The sequence below is a fragment of the Arvicola amphibius genome, chromosome 2 (genome assembly GCF_903992535.2).
Source record: "Arvicola amphibius chromosome 2, mArvAmp1.2, whole genome shotgun sequence".
NCBI classification, from domain to species: Eukaryota; Metazoa; Chordata; class Mammalia; order Rodentia; family Cricetidae; genus Arvicola; species Arvicola amphibius.
In genome coordinates, this window is record NC_052048.2 from 193,545,988 (window position 1) to 193,564,873 (window position 18,886).

At 42.1% G+C, this 18,886-nt stretch overlaps 1 protein-coding gene across 1 annotated transcript in view; it reads left to right on the forward strand.

Annotated features, from left to right (window-relative positions):
* Positions 1–16,956, forward strand: part of Cntnap2 (contactin associated protein 2) — a 1,482,107-nt gene extending 1,465,151 nt beyond the window's left edge. The window contains exons 23-24 of the mRNA XM_042054579.1: positions 14,086–14,166; positions 16,757–16,956. Coding sequence (XP_041910513.1) covers positions 14,086–14,166; positions 16,757–16,956 — 281 coding nt within the window. The remainder of the gene's footprint in view (positions 1–14,085; positions 14,167–16,756) is intronic.
* Positions 16,957–18,886: the final 1,930 nt, after the last annotated feature.

Genomic DNA, 18,886 nt, shown 5'->3' on the forward strand with positions numbered 1-18,886 from the left:
CCGTGTATTTGGGTATCAAATTCAGGCCTAGGCACAAGTGCTTTTCCCCAGTGAGCCCTGTCACTACCCTCTCAGACATATTTTAAAGATACAAACGGACAAGTGAGACTGGGGAGGGCTCAGTTCTCAGTTAAGAGAACTTGTTCTGCATGTATGGAATTCCGAAAGAACAAATACACATTATATGGGGGGGAAAGAAGAACTCCTTCTAGGCCTAAAATCCAATCAGAAAATGGTTGGCAATCCCCCATTACATTCATGTCATTGTGGCAGGAGCAGGCACATTGTGCCTTGCAGGCCAGGACCGTAGCAGGTAGGGATCCCCCAGTGCACAGGACCATTGGTAAATTTTCTCCCTCAGAGGCCACACTTCTTGCTCTGTGAAAGCTAACCACCTTTGGAAAACGTTGACCTCAAGAACAAAAAGAATTCCCCTTTTTTAAACTCTGAGTTGTTTTTGCTATATTTTGTCATTCTTTAAACAGAATAGAGAAATCTGGAATGGAAGATAATTGGCATAGTTGTAGATTAACTACACCTCTCTCCTCTTTCTTCCATTTTCTCCCCTCTCCTGTCTTTTTAAATAGAGAAATCATCCTCACAGCTGCTACAGCTAATTAAATGTTTTTCACACTTCGTTGACACGAAGAAGAAGAGCTATGGCAGAACCACTGTTCTAAGCTGTGGCTTATACTAGGTGCTTATCATGTTATCTGAATAATGAGTCAAGCCTGAGCCAGGGAGGAATCTGCAGAAAACATCAGGCTGACACTTTGTTTCCCAGAGTCCTCTTTGATGGCCACTAACCATTCTGCCTGTCAGCAAGCACAATTAGTTGTCTTTTGAGATCTATAGCTAGTTCAAAAAGAAAACATTTCAAAAGATGTTTTTGAAATATATCTAAAAATAAACAGAAATATATTTAGCACAGGGTTTTTTATATTCTGTTTTTTTTTTTAAGTCAACTTTCGGGAAGAAAAGACATTGTCTTAGAATTCTAAATACGTAAAATGCATAATATAAAGTTTCATTTGCACTGATGCCTCTGAAGAGTCCTTCAAAACCCAGGGCCCGGCTGCATTGATAAAAGACTTAATGCGTGTGTGTGCAGACTTAATTTTTAAAGGCACTTTAGGTTTGCCTACCTCCCCAGCCCATCTGTATAGCGCCCAATCTGCCAGCACTCTTCAATCTGACTGTACTCCAATGTTCTCGGAAACCCTCCTATTCCTGGAAATTTAGGAATAAAAAAAGGTCAGTTTCATCTTTTGATGAGTTAATAATCATAACACAAGCATGAACAGGGTCTCTTCACAGGGAGGGCTGGATCTAGTCTCAAACTATAGATGCTATCACCTGCAAGTTGAGATTTCGAGTTACAGCTGAAGAGTAACTGTCTTGGAAATACATTCTCTGTCCACTCAACTCTTTCAAAAGACAGACAATAGCAAAAGACAGTCCATAATGTCCAGCCATCTCCAAAAGAGACGTCTCTGTACTCAAATTGTGACCTCTGAATTTATTAGATATTTGCACTAAAGGGAGGGCTGAGGAGGCCCTTATCTGATTCCTGAGATACTGCCATGAACCTACACACCTTCATAAAGGGCCCAATCTATCATTTAACTAGATTTTATTTGACAGAAGTGATTTTTTTACTGAGTGCCAAGCCAGAAATTCCAGACATCCACAGTCTTATCTGATACTTGCATAGTTCACGTGGTTGTGTTTGTCAACACAAGCATGAATATGCGTGTGCGTAAGGACATGGATCCTCCTAAGACTTTCATCTTATCAACTGCACCAATCCTTGTCTGGAGAAAGCTGGAATGCACCAGGAAATGACCTTGCAATGCGCATTTGGGGTTTATCCACTGTGACTGGTCACTTCTTCCTTCATTCCCCCCCCCCCCCACACACACACCCTCCTTTAAAGCTGAGACCAATTCCACAGCTCTGCAGACTGCCCTGGCCTCTTAAAGCTGCTTCATTGACAAAACCATCAGTTTTTTCAGCTGGGCCTTTCTTACAAGTGATTTGCTCGCAAGGCTTGTGAGTATGCAGATCTGTGGCCAGGCATCTAATAAAACCAATGGCAGGTTATTCTGAAGAATTAGGAGACTAGACATACTATAATATGCCCACAAGGTATAGACTTTCTACTCTGAGCTGAGCTGGGTGCTCTAAAACTGTACAACCCTGCCTTTGCAAGGCCCAACCATAAAGAGGCAAGGATCCTTTGCAAAAAAAACAAATCCATAACCTCCAGAAAAAATACAGCCCAGGATTTAAAATGTGTGTGTGTGTGTGTGTGTGTGTGTGTGTGTGTGTGTGTGTGTGTGTGTTCTTTCTCATAGACACTTAAATGCATCAAGATCCTAAGCACACCATCGTGCCAATATTTTTTCCCTTCTTGATACACTTCCTTCACAGATACCAGCTATCTGTGATGATTAACCTTCCTGGTCAAGCTGGATTGGATTGGATTAAGAAGCACCTAGGAGACTAGAAATGCATGACTTCAGGCGTGTCTGTGCAGGCATTTCCAGAGTATTTTCTAAAAGGGGAAGACACGCCTGTAAGAATCTGGCTAGCACTATCCCTCTCTCTCCCTCCCTGAACTTATCCCCTTCCCCCTCTCTCTATCCCTCTCTCCCCTTCTCCCTCTCTCTCCCTCCCTCCCTCTCTGTCTGTCTCTGTCTCTCTCTCTCTGTCTCTGTCTCTCTCTCTCTCTCTCTCTCTCTCTCTCTATCTATCTATCTATCTTCCTCTTCCCTCTCCCTCTCCCCTCTCCCTCTCCCCTCTCCCTCTTCCCTCTCCCTCTCCCCCGTCCCCCCTCCCACCTCTCTCCCCCTCTCCCCCTTTCCCTCCTCCCGCCCCTCTCCATCCTGGCCACCATGAGTTCAGCTGCTCTTCTCCACCAGATCCCCCCACCAGGGAGAGCTGAAACATCTGAAAAGAGCCCAGATAAATCCTTGCTTGTGTCAGATATGCCACTGTCACAGCAATGAAAACCTGAATACCACAGTATCTCAAGGACATACCTAAGGTAAACGCTCATTAATTCTTTGCCTGCGTTTTTCGTAAACTGTTTTTTTTTTTTTTTAATGTGGATTAGAATAGACTCTGCCCCCTAAGTTCAAAGCACGGAAGACTCGTAATGAGATCTTAGAACGGTGTCCCTTTTATGACTTCACAACAATAAACAGAAATGGAGCTAAAGACGTGGGATGGTGGAAGACGGGCCCCGCGGGGGGCATTCTAGCATGCAGATCACCAGAGACACAAATGTGGTGGTGGAGAGTGGGTGACAAGTGCTCAGAAGGAATCATTTCAGTTCCCTCTTAGGCACAAAAAAAAAAAAAAAAAAAAAAAAAAAAAAAAAAAAAATGGATACACAGATACACAAGAACAGCTGGAGGTGAGGACCACCACCACCGAGGGTCTCAATTAAAGTTGGGCAACTCAAAGGGGGCTGTGTAGCCAAGTACTCTAGGAGCCTGTTAGGAGACAGACCCCCAGGCCTGGCCAGGGGTACTCTATCAGAATCTGAATTTTAATAAGATCCTCAGTGCTTCTCATGCACCCTCCTGTTGGAAAGCTTTAAACTCTAAAATCAATTGCTCTCTGCTGGAGTGGATCAAGGGCTGAGGAGGTACAGTAATATCCCCAGGCCTCAGAACACCGCCCTGTGTGGAGGCTTTCTCAGCCTGACCCCCAGGGCCCGATTTCCTTGCAGGGGCTCCTGTTACCAGTGGCACAAAGGGCATTTTCCCTCAGACGGGTTCTTCCCAGATTTAGCGCATTTCCCCAGACATGGGCTTCTTCATTCTGGCTCTCCCTGTGACAGGAAGGAAAAAAAAATGATGACAGACCTCAACCATGAGAAAAGTGACTAGTCACTAGGGAGTGTCCCACCCCCACTGTCACACGGAAACCACACCCCTCAGCATACAGGGAAACCATTTTCAGTGACAATGGCTCAAAAACACAGGGGTAGATTGGCCCAAATTCCATGTTCCAACAGGGAAGCAGTTTCATGAGGTTTTATAGTCTACAGAACAAAAAATGTCATAAATCAAGGCAAGTTTAAAATGCACTGGTGGGGACATCAGAGAGGCAGGTACAGCAAGATGGGAGAGCTTTTCTATAGGCCTCAGATGCTGTCTGGTGACAGTCTTAGCTTTAGGGAGCCAGTGGTCTGCTAAATCAACAGGTTCCAAAAGGCTTATATCTGTTAGTCACAGGGTGTCCACTCTCACACAGACAGAATGGCTATTCTGGAGAACTAGAACTAGCCCAACATAGATAATTAGCCTCTGGACCTGCAACACTCCAGGCTCTTCCACAGGACTGAAATTGTAATCAGTCCAACCGTTTCTGCAGACACAGCTTCTTTTCCTGAGGTTTAGCTCACACCACATAGCACCACAGCCCCTGGTTCTGAGGCTCCGACCAGGTGCCTCAAGCCGTGTTCAAGAACTACAGTAACAAGCTTGGGTTAGAATCCAGAAGGCATCTGCCGAGACTTCCAGGCTCTTGAGTCTCGTGATAAATAATTTGACCAGGGACACCTGAAAATAGTTTGTTAAGAATGAGAAAGGCACCCCCCAGAATGAGGAGCTTTCAAAATCTCCAGTCTTGAGTATCGTGACTCCTTATGGATCACTCCTCCCACACTTGGACGTTTTGGCCTCTTATGTAGCATGTTTCGATCCTTCTTGTAGCACTGGTGAGTGATGTCCAATTGACATCTTTTATATATGCTACCTTTGATCTCTCTCTCTCTCTTTCTCTCTCTCTCTCTCTCTCTCTCTCTCTCTCTCTCTCTCTCTCTCTCTCTCTCTCTCTCTCCTCCAGCCCCCTCCTCCAGCTTATTACCACAGTAAGATTCCTAAAAGGCATCCTAAATGAGGAGACTAAAGGTGACTTGAGCACCTTTTGGCCACACAGCTGTGGCCTAATCACCATCAACACCTGCTCTGATACAGAGGTTGAGAGACTAATGAATCTCTAAAATCCAAGTGTCAAAGTAGCAATGTATACTCCACACATGTTCCCAATAATATCTAACAGTAACTGAGGGTTGGTTTATAATCAGTTATACATGGAAGGAGGAAATACAATAAAGCTTATTGTATTGTTCATTCAGTCCTTTAATAAAGAGGTGGGGATTTTTTAAAAAAAATAATTAGGACATATAGCTGGCTACAAGTTCATTTATTCTGTTTTCACCTAATTAACCTCTTTTCCTCATGGGATCTTAGTCAAACAAGTGGCCTCCATTTCTGCTCTCCTGTCTAAAGCTTGTGGTGTGCAGCTTAATTGTCAAGTCAGAGGCAAAAATTCAAAAATCTCTTCTCCAAATGAAGTGGGACATTCTGGCTGGCTGGCCTTTGTTAGAACTCTGAAAGCAGGAAACAAAGATGGAAGATAATACCCAGAATCCCCTGGGCAAGGCCACACACTATTCTGTCTGTAAAAGCCTGCTGAGCCCAAGTCTCCATGTGAGAACAGCAGTATCCACTTTCAAAGACAGCAAGACAGCTTAAGTCTTCCGCGCCTTTAACGACAGCCACTTCTTTTCGTATCTATTTTCAAAATGCAGTCCATAGTGAATAACTGAAAGAAATTAATTGAGAACAATCACTTTCTGGTGTAGAGCCCAGATTCAAAAAGAGAAGAAAGAAGCTGAGAAAAAACAAAAAGCACAGACACTTACACACACTCATTCTGTCTCTGATGCTGCCTCGAAACAAGACTGCAATTTAAATTAAATTATAATTAATAGCAGCAGTTTTGTTGAAGTGCCTCAGATCATCACTTTCAATGCTGAAGCGCCAGTGGTTTCCATGGAGACATTTTCTCTATGTGATGTCAAATCCAATCTTTTTTCTTTTCCTTTTATTCTCTGACATATGACAACCTGAAGCTTTTAGTGCCTTTCATTTGGGGGAGGTTTTTTGTTAAATAGTCACGATTTACTTTTATATGCAGTTAATGTGGTTCTTTTTTTTTTTCCTATTTGTTTCTGAGCCTGAAGTCTACAAGTGTTCATATTTGAAATGTTAAATAAGAACTACAACCACTGGAGTTACCTCTGTCTTATTGTGCATTCACTCCACTGCTTCCCTAGATGGAGGAGAAACTGGAGAAAATAATTCAAATATTTCTTTTCAACATTCTATTCTTCCAAGTGCATTTAAAAGTCAGTTTCCAGTTTCAATGCTTGTATTGAAACTTCTTTTTATTAATTTTTCAGGGTTTAGAAACACAAGCAAAACTATTGTGACAGTGGAGTTTAAACCACGGTTACTCTGTTCTTGGTTTTGTCGTGGCCATGACCATTTTCTTGGTGGCATTTCGATTCTTTAGGGGTGATATCTGCTACCAAGAGGCTGGGGGCAGGGTTCTGATTTGCATTTTCAGTTCAGGTTTCTTCGAGTTGGCCCCTTACTTCCATTGTGTGGAATTTTCCTTTGTCAGACAAATAATAGAAAAAAATAATAAAACATACACGCAGACAATTTTTTTCATGTGTATGAGTGGTTTGCCTGTATGTGTGTATGTGCGCCACGTGCATGACTTGTGTCCACGGGGGCAGAAGAGGGCACTGATCTATGAGTATAATACTAGAAATGACCAACAGAAAGAGTGTAAGCTGGGGAGGTACACAGAGACGCACAGACTTCCACGAGAAATGAATTCGGAGCAGGAATGGCTCTTTGCCTGGCGCTTGTCACCACAAGGCAGTTATTTCGTGCTCTGTCACAAGATACTTGGCATAAACAACTCAAGGAAGGAAGAGTTCTCTTGCGCACCATTTCAGGGGTGTTATTCCAACACAGTGGAAGGCCTTTGTCACAGAAAAACACCTTCAGTATGACGGCCAGGAAGTAAGGAGAGGCACCGGAAGACCAGGGACAACAGCTCTCCGAGGATCCAATAGCAATGGCCTATTTCCTCCAGCTAGAATCCCACCTCCTAAGTTTCCAGAACCTCCCCAGATAGGACCACCTTCCAACGGATGAGTGTTTTAGGAGGACATTTCATATGTTCTATCATTTGGGGGTCCAGGAAAAATGCACTGAGTGTACTCCGTACTTACAGGAAGCCGGTCTGCCCCTGAGATTCATAGTACCTCTTTATCTTACCACTCAAAATTTGGATTTACTCACAAAATTTCCCAAGATATAGACTCCCTGATATTTCAGCACCGCTAAAATTGTTTGGCTCTCCCAAGGAGCTGGAAGGCAGGAGGGCATGAATATCAAATAGACCAGAGCCCATGTCAATGAGTGAGCTTGTCATCCACAGCCAGGCTTGTACCTTAGTCACCGTATTTCTCTACACATTCCAAAAGGATGTTGGGGGGAAGACAGTAACAAAGAAATAGATCTACCAAAGTAGTCACTGCTGTGATTGCCAGGATAAAATAGCTTTGTCCCAAGGGAATGGGTACTCACATGCTTTGGAATAGCCAGGCTTAAGTTAAAAAAAAAAAAGCCATAAAAACCAGGTTGTTCATGAAAGGAAAAAAGAAACCAAAAGGAATTGTGGAATTGTGCATGTCCTTGATTTTGTAAGGGTTTCTTTTAAGCTGATGCAGAAACCATAGACGGGCGTTGCTTACTAGCCTGTTTACCGTGGCTTGTTCAATCTTTTCTTTCTTTAGGGCTACCAGCCCAGGGATGGTACCACCCTCAAAAAGCTAAGCCCTTCCCCATCAATTGCTAATTAAAAAAAAAGCCCTGGCAGGCGGATCTCTGTGAGTTCGAGGCCAGCCTGGTCTACAAGAGCTAGGTCCAGGACAGGCTCTAAAAAAAGCTGCAGAGAAACCCTGTCTCGAAAAACCAAAAAAAAAAAAAAAAAAAAAAAAAAAAAGCCCTGTAGGTGTGTCTACAGCCCAGTGTCATAGAGGCTTTTTCTTAAATGGGGCTCCTCCGCTCTGATGACTTCGACTTGTGTCAGGTTGACGTAATGCTATCCAGTACAGACAGGCTCCACAGAAGGTTGAACCACCCTGCACAGACTGATTTTAATCATGCTCATCAATGAATACGCATTTATCCCTCCCTCATTACTATTACAGCGTAGTTATATATCAAAATGGAATTTTTAACTGAGATTTGTCCCTTCCTTTAAGATGACAACTACCTCATAAGAAGTGATAAAATGTTGGGGAGAAGGCTCAGAGGATAAAATACTCCTCTATAAACATGGAGAACAGAGTTTGATAGCTAAACCCACTTTTTATTTTATTGATTTTTATTGAGCTCTACATTTTCTCTGCTCCCCTCCCTGACTCTCCCGTTCCCTTCAACCCTTTCCCAAGATCCCCATGCTCCCAATTTACTCAGATGATCTTGTCTTTTTCTACTTTCTACTTCCCATGCAGATTCGATCCATGTATGTCTCTCTTAGAGTCCTCATTGTTGTCTAGGTTCTTTGGGATTGTCATTTGCAGGCTGGTTTTCTTTGCTTTATGTTTAAAAACCACTTATGAGTGAGCACATGTGATAATTGTCTTTCTGGGTCTGGGTTACCTCACTCAAAATGATGTTTTCTAGCTCCATCCATTTGCCTACAAAATTCAAGATGTCATTATTTTTTTCTGCTGTGTAGTACTTCATTGTGTAAATGTACCACATTTTCCTTTATCCACTCTTCAGTCGAGGGGCATTTATGTTGTTTCCAGGTTCTGGCTATGACAAACAATGCTTATGTGAACAGAGTTGAACACATGTCCTTGTGGCACGATTGAGCATCCTTTGGATATATACCCAAAAGTGGTATTACTAGGTCTTGAGGAAGGTTGTTTTCTAATTTTCTGAGAAATCACCATAGTGACATCCAATGTGGCTGTACCAGTTTGCACTCCCACCAGCAATGCAGGAGTGTTCCCTTCTCCCCACAAACTCTCCAGAATAAGTTGTCATCAGCATTTTTGATCTTGGCCATTCTTACAGGTGTAAGATAGAATCTCAGAGTTGTTTTGATTTGCATTTCTCTGATGACTAAGGATGTTGAACATTTCCTTAAGTGTCTTTCAGCCATTTTAGATTCCTCTGTTGAGAGTTCTCTGGTAAGGTCTATACTCCATTTTTTAATTGGATTATTTGTTCTTTTGATGATCAATTTCTTGAGTTCTTTGTATTTTGGAGATAAGACCTCTGTCTGATGTGGAGTTGGTGAAGATCGCTAAGCCCACATTAAAAAAAAAAAAAAAACAGCATGTGATTGTGATTGCAGCACTGGAGGGGCAGAGGCAAGTAGATCCCGGCTCACTGGCCAGCCAGTCTCACTTTTGGGCCTATAAGAAACTCTGTCTCAAAAATATTTTTTTAAAGTGTATGGTACCTTCAGGATGGCATTCATGGTTGTCCTCTGGCCTCTACATACATGTGCACCCATGAACACACATGGAGATAAGATAGAAAGAAAAGGAAGTAATAAGAATTAATACTGTAGCTATTGAAAGGAGATCTGGCCACTTAATTGGAAATTGGTACTTTCTTTCAAGAAAGAGATAAAATTTGATGGGAAAAGAGAAGGAAGGTAAACCAGATGTCCAAGCAGGAGTGTCTCCTAATGAGCTGACTTGAAGCATTAAGAATCTATTACATCAGAATATTCAGTTACAAGAGTAACACATGAAGAAGAAACAGGAGAGAGGCTCTATGTACACAAGGTCTTTGCAAGACCAAGAAATCCAGGTTCACCTGAGTGGCAGTCCTGGGAGGTTCCAAGTGTTCTCTCCCTCTTGCCATTCTCCTGTTCTCCAGCCCAAACTTCCAGCACCGTTTACAGCTATGACATGAAAGGAACTAGAGAGGGGTCGGGATGTTGGCCAGTAGTAGAGCACTCACCAGCCTTGCACGAGGACCTGGGTTCCCCTCAGCATTGGAGGGGAAGAAAAATAAATGAGAAGAGGCCACCAATATGTCTAAGAAGCTGAGAGTCTGGGCAGTTTTGAGGCCAAGGAGACACAATGTCACAAGCTAGGCTTTGAAGCAGAGAGAAATTTTGCCATGGTTCATCTGCCACATTATAAATTATACCATGCTACAAATTCCTAAAGTGTATCGCGTTTTATTTGAGCCATGCAGGCAGAAAGCAACCACCCTATAATGTCATGAATGTTGTCACAGTAAGCTGATAACAAAACTACCTGCTATACTTGTCACATAAAAATAAAATAAAAAAATTAAATCAAGTCTAGGAGAAAAAGAACTAAATTATATGCCAGGGCAGTGTGAAATCTCACATTTTATACACACATTTCTGAGCAGATATTTAATGTATGTGGAAAGTTCATATTGTTTAAAGAAAGTCAGAAGTTTTATGTTAATCAGAAGACAAGAAATTTGACCTACTCAAGTCTCCAAATGTCTAGAAGAAAGGTCCAAGTGAGAGTCCTATAGGTACAACAAACTTAGTAATTCCAACACAAAATTTTTCTTCCATCCCCTAAAAGGGCTCTTCTTGTCATAGTTCTAACCCATACTCCACCATCTAAAATAAACTGGGTCTTTTAAACAACTCACCTTCCTGGATCTTCCTAGTTTTCACAGGGCTCAAATGCGAGAAGATTGCTTCTTTTGGAATTAGCTTGGGTTCTAATTTCAGTCAGGCTAGAGATGGACCAAGTAGCATATGGAGAAGTGTAATTACAACATCCAAAGGCCTGAAGATGTAAGAGATGGACAATAATAGTCTAAACTTCATCCTTGAAAAGTGGCCGTGTCAAGGAGTGAAGCAAATCTTACCGTGCCTTATGGCCATATGAGTTGCATGACACACAATGGGAAAGCTACAGGTAAACTCAAACAAGTCACCAGACCTGGAGAAGACCATAGTTCAAACCACATCCACGCTTTTCATTAGCATTTTCACTATAGTCTTTCACGAAGCCTTCCATGGCGCATGTGATTAGGCCATCAGGGACAGGAAATTCTCATCACTACACGTCTTTCCTGTTTTGTTGTTCTGTCCATACTCAGAATGGAGTCTGACACAGTGGAGATATTCTACCAAGAGCTAATAAGGGAATGAGTGTGTCACTTGTACTGAGTAATCATTCTCTGGAAAAGAAGACCCAGATTGGAAGAAATCCAATGGATATTTTTCTATTGTTTTTATGTAAGCAGGTTTTAGTCACATCAGACAGTTTTGTGGCCAAATTAATATCTAATGAGTACTAGGTATTTTTGTTGCTGTGATAAAATGGTGTGACTTATGGAAGAATGCCATGTCCTTGCAAGGTGTAGTTTGGAAACTTGGGGTTAAGAGGGAATGGAAGAACAGACACACAAATGCACATACAGAAAAGCTGGAGTCAGGTGGGTCCTGCTCACTCTGTGGAGTGGCACCAACTATACCACAACCGAGAACCTCAGCACATTTATTGCATACAGCCTAGGAAGAGAAATTAGTCCACGTAGAAGGTGTCAGCAGGCTAGCAGTCTCAGGCTGGAATCGCCCAGGAGGAGAAAGCCGTGGTTACCAGTTTTTGTACACATTGTCCACATCTCTATGGAAGCAGGGAAAAAGGCTTTGCCACTCTGCCATCTCTCTGAGTCTGACCCAGGAGGAAGGCTTTGCCGGTTTTCCTCAGGCCTGAGGCATTGGTCCTTGACATGGTCGTATCAACAATACAGTGCCGCTGACTGGGGACCAAGGGATCAAATGCCTGAGCCCAGGAGACACATTTTCTGTTCAAACCACCAGAGTGATGAGCCCATAAATGACTGACCTTTGTCTTCTTGGGATGACATTTGAAATCTTAAATCAACCAATGCTCTCTAGCCCAGAAAAGCTTGAAGAGGTGGGAGGGAGAATCATTAGGGGGAAAAGCAAACTGTGTTGTCTTCCCGTTTCCCAAGATGTCTAGACTTAGGATTGGGCCAGTTAATGCAAGCAAATTACATCAAAGGCACTGTTTATGCTCACAGTTAAAGATTTGGAGAGAGTGTGGATAACTTGCAGATGAGTTCTTTCTCACTCTCTGCTTGTCAGAGCTCATGGCGATCAGCGGTCAGCAGGTTTGAATGACGCTGATGGTTGAAAAGATCAATAATGTACAAATCCAAGAGAGAATGATTTCTCTAGTCCTGGATAAACCTGTCAAATCTGAGGCCAGTGATGTGGCTCAGTAAGTCAAGTCACTTGTTGCCAAGACTGATCACCTCAGTTCAATCATTGGTACCCGCACGTTAGGAGAGAACCAACTCCTGCAGGTTGGTCTCTAACCTTCACCCGTGCCATCTTGGAACATTCGTGCCCGCACATATACACACATATGCAAAATAAATGAAAATGAGATTTTTGTAAATTTTAAATGAAGTCTAAGAGAGAAAAAATTAAATCACACATACTGATTAAAAATATGAGATCCCTCTTCTCCTTCCTGTCCCTTGGCGTGTGCACATCTGTCTCTCTGTCCCTCTCTCTCTCCTTCCTCTTCTCCTTTTTCTCTCTCTCTCTCTCTCTCTCTCTCTCTCTCTCTCTCTCTCTCTCTCTCTCTCTCTCTCTCTCTCTCTCTGCCCCTTCTCCTTTTCCCCTCCATAACTCCCTGAATAAATATTCAACATGTAAAAAAAAAATAAAAAAAATAAAAATGTGAGATCCCATATTTCTAAGGAGATGGGAAGGGAAGGGCTCTGGCTGTTTTGTCATGACCCTCAAGATTCTCCCCTATCTATAGCCAGGGAAGAATTAGCCTTAGGAACCGAGTCCCTGGCATGGTTCTACCTGAATCACAACACCGGCTTCTGCTTAATTATAGCAAGTACAGACCTTGTAAATATCTCTCTCAGTGACGTGGTGCCATCCAGCATGCTTCGGTCTGCTTCAAACTCGGGTTCTCTGCTCCATCTGCTGGAAGAAAAGTTACTTCCATCGGAAGATTTGCTTGAACTTTTCAAAGGAAATTTCTACCGCTGCAAATCAATTTGTGGGCTGGAAGGGTCTGGGGATGTAGCTCAGTGGAAAAACCTTGCCTGCCAGGGGCAAACATGGGTTTGATCCAGCAGCCCTTCCCCCACTAAGAAAAACCCACCCGTGAAGGTGAATTTGCTTTTCTGGATTACTCACTGTAGATGCTCCACTGACTAAGGTTTCAGAATCTATTTGTCTTTGAAAGGAGCAATAAGAGGAATCCATCTTAGTGAAACATCTAAATTTGACACAACTGCTTCTAATATTTTTTGAACAGGGAAAGAAATAGAAAATTAAGCTATTAACATTCTTCTCAACGTTTCTGAACTTTAAGGCCTTTACATATTCCTGAAGGGTCTAGTGTTTTATTGAAGTCATGCTAAATATTAAAAAAGCAATTACTTTTAAACTAATAGTATGTGCTATAAAATTTTCATCGGCATATAAACTCTAAACTGGCAGTAGGGTGTGGAATAAAAGTGGGCAGGAGACAGTTTTCAGAACATGAGAAAACAAACACCACCCTGCTTCTGCATCCATAGGTCCTGCAGGTAAGGATTTAAAGAACTGCCAATTAAAAACAGTCTCTCTTTAAATGGTCTGCACTGAATGCAAAGAGACTTGTCCCCCCCTGTCATTACTCTCTAATGTTATCCAGAGTCACTTTACAATATTCTTTAAAGTCCATGGGATATGATTAGCAATCTAGAGACTGTTTAAATCATACAAGAGGATTATGGAAGTCATATGCTTCCAAGTTACATATAGGAGTTGAGTGTCTATGAACCCAGTGTCCTGAAACCGACCACTGGATGATACCCCAGGATGACTGTTCTAAAAGCAGACTTGCCAGCAGAGCAGGGACAGGCTGGCTCAGAACATTCTTAGCTAACATTCCCTACCATTCCCCTCAAACAAGTCATAACACTGGAACCTGTGCAGAGGGAAATCGTGAAAGCAGGGATGGGGGTTTCTGGAATTTTTGTAGGAGGCAATGGTAAGGTTGGATCCATCTTAGGTGGAGATTTCGTTTGTAAGAATGAAAAGTGTCAGAGAGTTGTATGAAGAGATAAATATGGAATTATTTGTGTGCTTGCCTCTTCTACTTCACTCTTTCTTTCTTTTTCTTTCTTTGTTTCTCTGCAGCCAGTGCTGATTTCCCATACAACCCAGGACAAGGCCAAGCTATAAGAAACGGAGTCAACAGGAACTCAGCTATCATCGGAGGTGTGTGATACATACAACAGACTTTCTAGCAGCTACTCACCAGGGAAAAGCAATTTTAAAAATGGGGCTGGAGAGACGGCTAAGCAGTTAAGAGCAAAGACTGCTTTTCCAGACAGACCCGAGTTCAGTTCCCAGAACCCACAGAAAGCTGCTCACAACAACTACCTGTAACTCTGGCTCCAGAGAATCATCCATAGGCACCCACACGCATGTGCACATATACCCAAATATATACACATATCCATAAATAAAGTACATTAAAAATATTCAAAAGGGTAGTTAAGTGACATTATCCCAAGTTCAAGTATAATGACTTTTTTGGGTTTTGTTGTTGTTGTTGTTGTTTTAAGATAAACTCAAAGTATCATATGAACTTATACAATAAACAGGTCAGTGACTTTTTGACACACACCCATATCCACCACCACAACATATAGAATACATCATCGTAAAATAACTCCTCTCGGCTAATTTTGCTATCCCTTTTTTTTTTTTTAAGTCCCCACCGATTCCTTCCGCTCCTCCACAGTTTCCTAACTGGTATGAAATTTGCCACACTTTGGTTCATTCAGCATAATGTTTTTATATCTGTCCACACTATTTTGCTCATCAACAAATTTACCTCTCTTGCCAAGCTGTAGTTCATCGAATGGCTATGCCATCATTTGTTTTACCCATGTACCCATTGCTAGATTGTTGTCTCGTCTCCAGATTTGGGTTATTAAAAGTAAAGCTACACACATCTTAATAATCTGGTATATACCTTAGGTAGACTCCTCAATAATTCCTAGAAATGCAACCACTAAGACTGTAAAGAAAGCAGATATTTAACTCTGTAAGTCAGTGCCATGCAGCTTTCCAAAACGACCCAGCCACCTACAGTCCCGTGATCAATCTCTAAAAGGCCGCTTGTTCCCCAGTCTCTTGGTGCTGTCAGCCTTCTGACTTAGCCACTCTGCTAGGTGAGTTGTGGCATCTCTGTGCTTTTGGATGACGGATAATCTCATCACTAGTGATGCTCAGTGTGTTTTCAGTGTTTACTCTCTTATTATTATTATTATTATTATTATTATTATTATTATGTACATAATATGCCTGCAGGCCAGAAGAGGGCACCAGACCCCATTACAGATGGTTGTGAGCCACCATGTGGTTGCTGGGAATTGAACTCAGGACCTTTGGAAAAGCAGGCAAAGCTCTTAACCTCTGAGCCATCTCTCCAGCCCCCCCCCCCCCAGTGTTTACTGTCTTATGTGATTATTTTGTGAAGTGTCTCGAAATCTTTCTCCACCTCCTTAATCGATTGTTTGGTTTCTTGCTATTGATTTGAAAGAGTTTATATTCTGGGTACAAGTCCTTTGTCAGACACAGATAAATATTTTTTTCCCCAATCTACAGCTTGTTAACAAACCTGACTCCATGTTGTCCGGGTCTGGTACATTCTTATTGATTTTCTGTTTAATGGTTCTGTCAATTACAAAGCAGAAGAGGGCCGAAGCCTCCAACTGTGGTTATGGATTAGTCTAATTCTTCCTCTGCTTTGCTGTTTTGTGATTTTATCAGGCAGGCACACATCTGGAGTCCTTACGTCTTCTTAAATATTTTATCATCATGATTTTTCCTTATTATCCCTGGTACTTATACCTTTTGTCTCCATAGTCAGTCTTGGTTGTTAGGGATTGGTTTGCATAGGTCCCTCTGTGCTCACTGTTATCTCTGCCATCTCTAGTCTAATTGATTTTCTCCTCATAGGAGAAAAAAAATTGTTCTTTGCATATTTGGTCATTTTTATATTGGCTGCTAGACATTATTAGCATGACTGAGTTTGGGGGTTGAATGGTCATTTATATTGCATGCCGAGATCTCTCACAGCACTTATAGATAGCTTGATATTTTTTAGTCATGTTAAGCTTTTTGCAGGGCAAATCTTGCCAGACCTGTCACTGCCTTAAAAGCATGCCTTTAGCATGACCTTTCCTAGTCTGAACCGAATGCCCGCAGCTATTTACCATTAGAGCCTGATCATCTTCCAGTCCTGTGTGAGCTCTGGAAATTGTTTACTGTGCCTCCCTGCTCTGTGGAGGGTCATGCATGTGTACACATGCATATGTTAGTATTCAGCTGGAGGTTCAGCAGCTTCACGGATTAGCAGAGACATCTGTGCGGAGCGCATGCACTGGCTTTGAAGCCCTGCCCCCAGTTCAAGAAGCCCACGGGGTTCCCCTGGTTCTCTCTGCAGAGCGGTGTGGACAGTCAGAAAACTGGACAAAGTATGGAAACTCGTCATTTCCGGCTCTTTCCTCAGGCACCGCGTGTCTGGTCTATCTGTTGTCCACCATCTGAAAGCCTGTGCTTCGTCTATTTTATCTAGTTTTTAGTTACTTTGGGCAAGACGAGAAGTCACCTTCCGGTTCCTGTTAAACCTTTTGTGCCTGGAAACAGAAGCCACGGGTCTCTCCTGCTGTCCTCGTGACTATCACTGTTTTCTGTGGGGAAGAGTCATATCCAAGGGAGCTGGGATGCAGCGGCGAGATAGAAATGTAGACAAGGCTTGTTTAACCTCTGGTATTTATCTGCTGTCTGTCCCCAGGGGTCATCGCTGTGGTGATTTTCACCATCCTCTGCACCCTGGTCTTCCTCATCCGGTACATGTTCCGTCACAAGGGCACCTACCACACCAACGAGGCTAAGGGGGCTGAGTCAGCCGAGAGTGCAGACGCTGCCATCATGAACAACGACCCCAACTTCACAGAGACCATTGACGAGAGCAAAAAAGAGTGGCTCATTTGAGGGGTGGCTTTTTAGCCATGGGCGAGGGAGGGGGTTAAGGGAGGAGGGAGAGGGACAAGAGCACCCTGCGTCACACCCCTGAGCACACGCTTACAGTATCAGCACAAGCTGGGGAAGGCAAGCAACCCAATATTCTTAAGACTGATGGCCACACGAAAATATACTTTTTAATATTTCTTTATAGCTGAGTTCCCCCTTCTCTATTAAAAGAAAATAATACAAAAATGCTTTTAGAGTTTAAGCAACAGTTGGAATTTGTAGGTAATATCTGTCTTATTTTGTGTGTGTTTAGAGGTGTTCTAAAATCCCGTGGTAACAGGGCAAGTTTTCTACATTTTTAAGAGCCCTTAGAATGTGGGTATTTTTTTCTCAAGAAAAACTGATACGCATCCATACACAGCTTATGACATTCTCTTCCTTTTGCATCTAGTCGACTTTTAATGGGCTGTTGTAGCAATTAGTTTGTGTCAGATAACATTTCTTTTGGTGTCCCATAAAACAGAAATGAGAAAGAAAAAATGGGCAAAGAGCCTGTTTGCCAGTCTTCAAAGACACCTCGATCTAGGCCAGTTTTCTGATGGCCCCTGTCTGTCGTTAGCTGGTGAAGGAAGAGGAAGCAGCTCCTGTCCTGCAACAATGTAACCAACACAAGTGGAAACAAGCGTCCAAGAATCTGGCAAAGAAAAACATACTGGGTTTATTGCTTCTGTTTTCCATTGACTTCTACATAATGATGTCCCATGGATGTAGTCTTAGGCCTCTTTAATGTCTGTAACTATTAGCTATAAAACCATGGTGAGCAACTGTTACAGGACTTCTCTGTTTTAACTTTAACTTATCAGACTGTACGTGTATACATGCCTCAATGGGGAATTAGAGCCAGAGGGAATGTCTTCTTTGCTCTGTTTCTTTTATATTTATAACGAAAATATGGACACTTTCTAGTGAATGCATAAATTAGTGTGCTTTTTTTTTAATTTTGCTCTAAACTTCAAGTTTTTACACCGCTGTGATAAAATCCTAGCAGATAGCACTCTCTTGATTGCACAATACAATAAAGCCAAGTTACAACAGCTGTTACTCTGGAATCATGTGGGAAACACTGCCATACCTCAAACCAACTCAACTGCAGAAATACCGTCATGATACAGAGATCTGTGACAGACACATCAGAGGCTGTGGTCGCCACCAACCTGATCGTCAATTACCACTTCTCTTTAAGAGACTCCAATTGTCTAGTAGATTACACATTTTAGGGCTATCAGGAATCTTGAGCCATTTGCTCCAAAAATAACACTTGATTTTATGTTTTAAAAAAGTAGACTTTGTGTAAGAAATTGGGAGCAATTCTTCCTATTAGAACACCCAAAAAGAATTTAATTAAATAATTTTTTAATTATACAAAAGTTTCTTGAATGGCTACCGTTTATAATTGTAATATGTCAGGCCTCTTATACTTTAAAACCTCTTTTTAAAAATTTTATAGGCTCCAACATTTGAGGAATTAAAAGTGATGATTCTTCATTTCTGCTCTTAGAAGGGCAGAGAGCTTAAAGTGGTATAGACGCCGATTCTCTGATGGTCTGTCTCAGTGAGATGCATGTTCCAGTAGTTGGAATTTTATGCACACACTTTCAAGGTTCTCCGAAAACTCAAATTATTGGAGGATCTAAATTTCTTAAGTAATGGTAAACCTTATCCCAAGCTGCTTATTGCTCCAACTTACAATGCACTCCAAAAAGAGGTAAGAGTTGGGTCCATTCCCCTTCAGTCACAGAAACAGAATATAAAGGAATCCTGAGACCTCTTTCAATTGCAGGCAGACTTCAAACAGGCCCATGAACACCCTTAATTGTCAAGTCTTGCAAATTCTTTCATGAAGTATTAAATGGTTTTATTTAATAGGACAAAATGCCAGAACAATATTAAC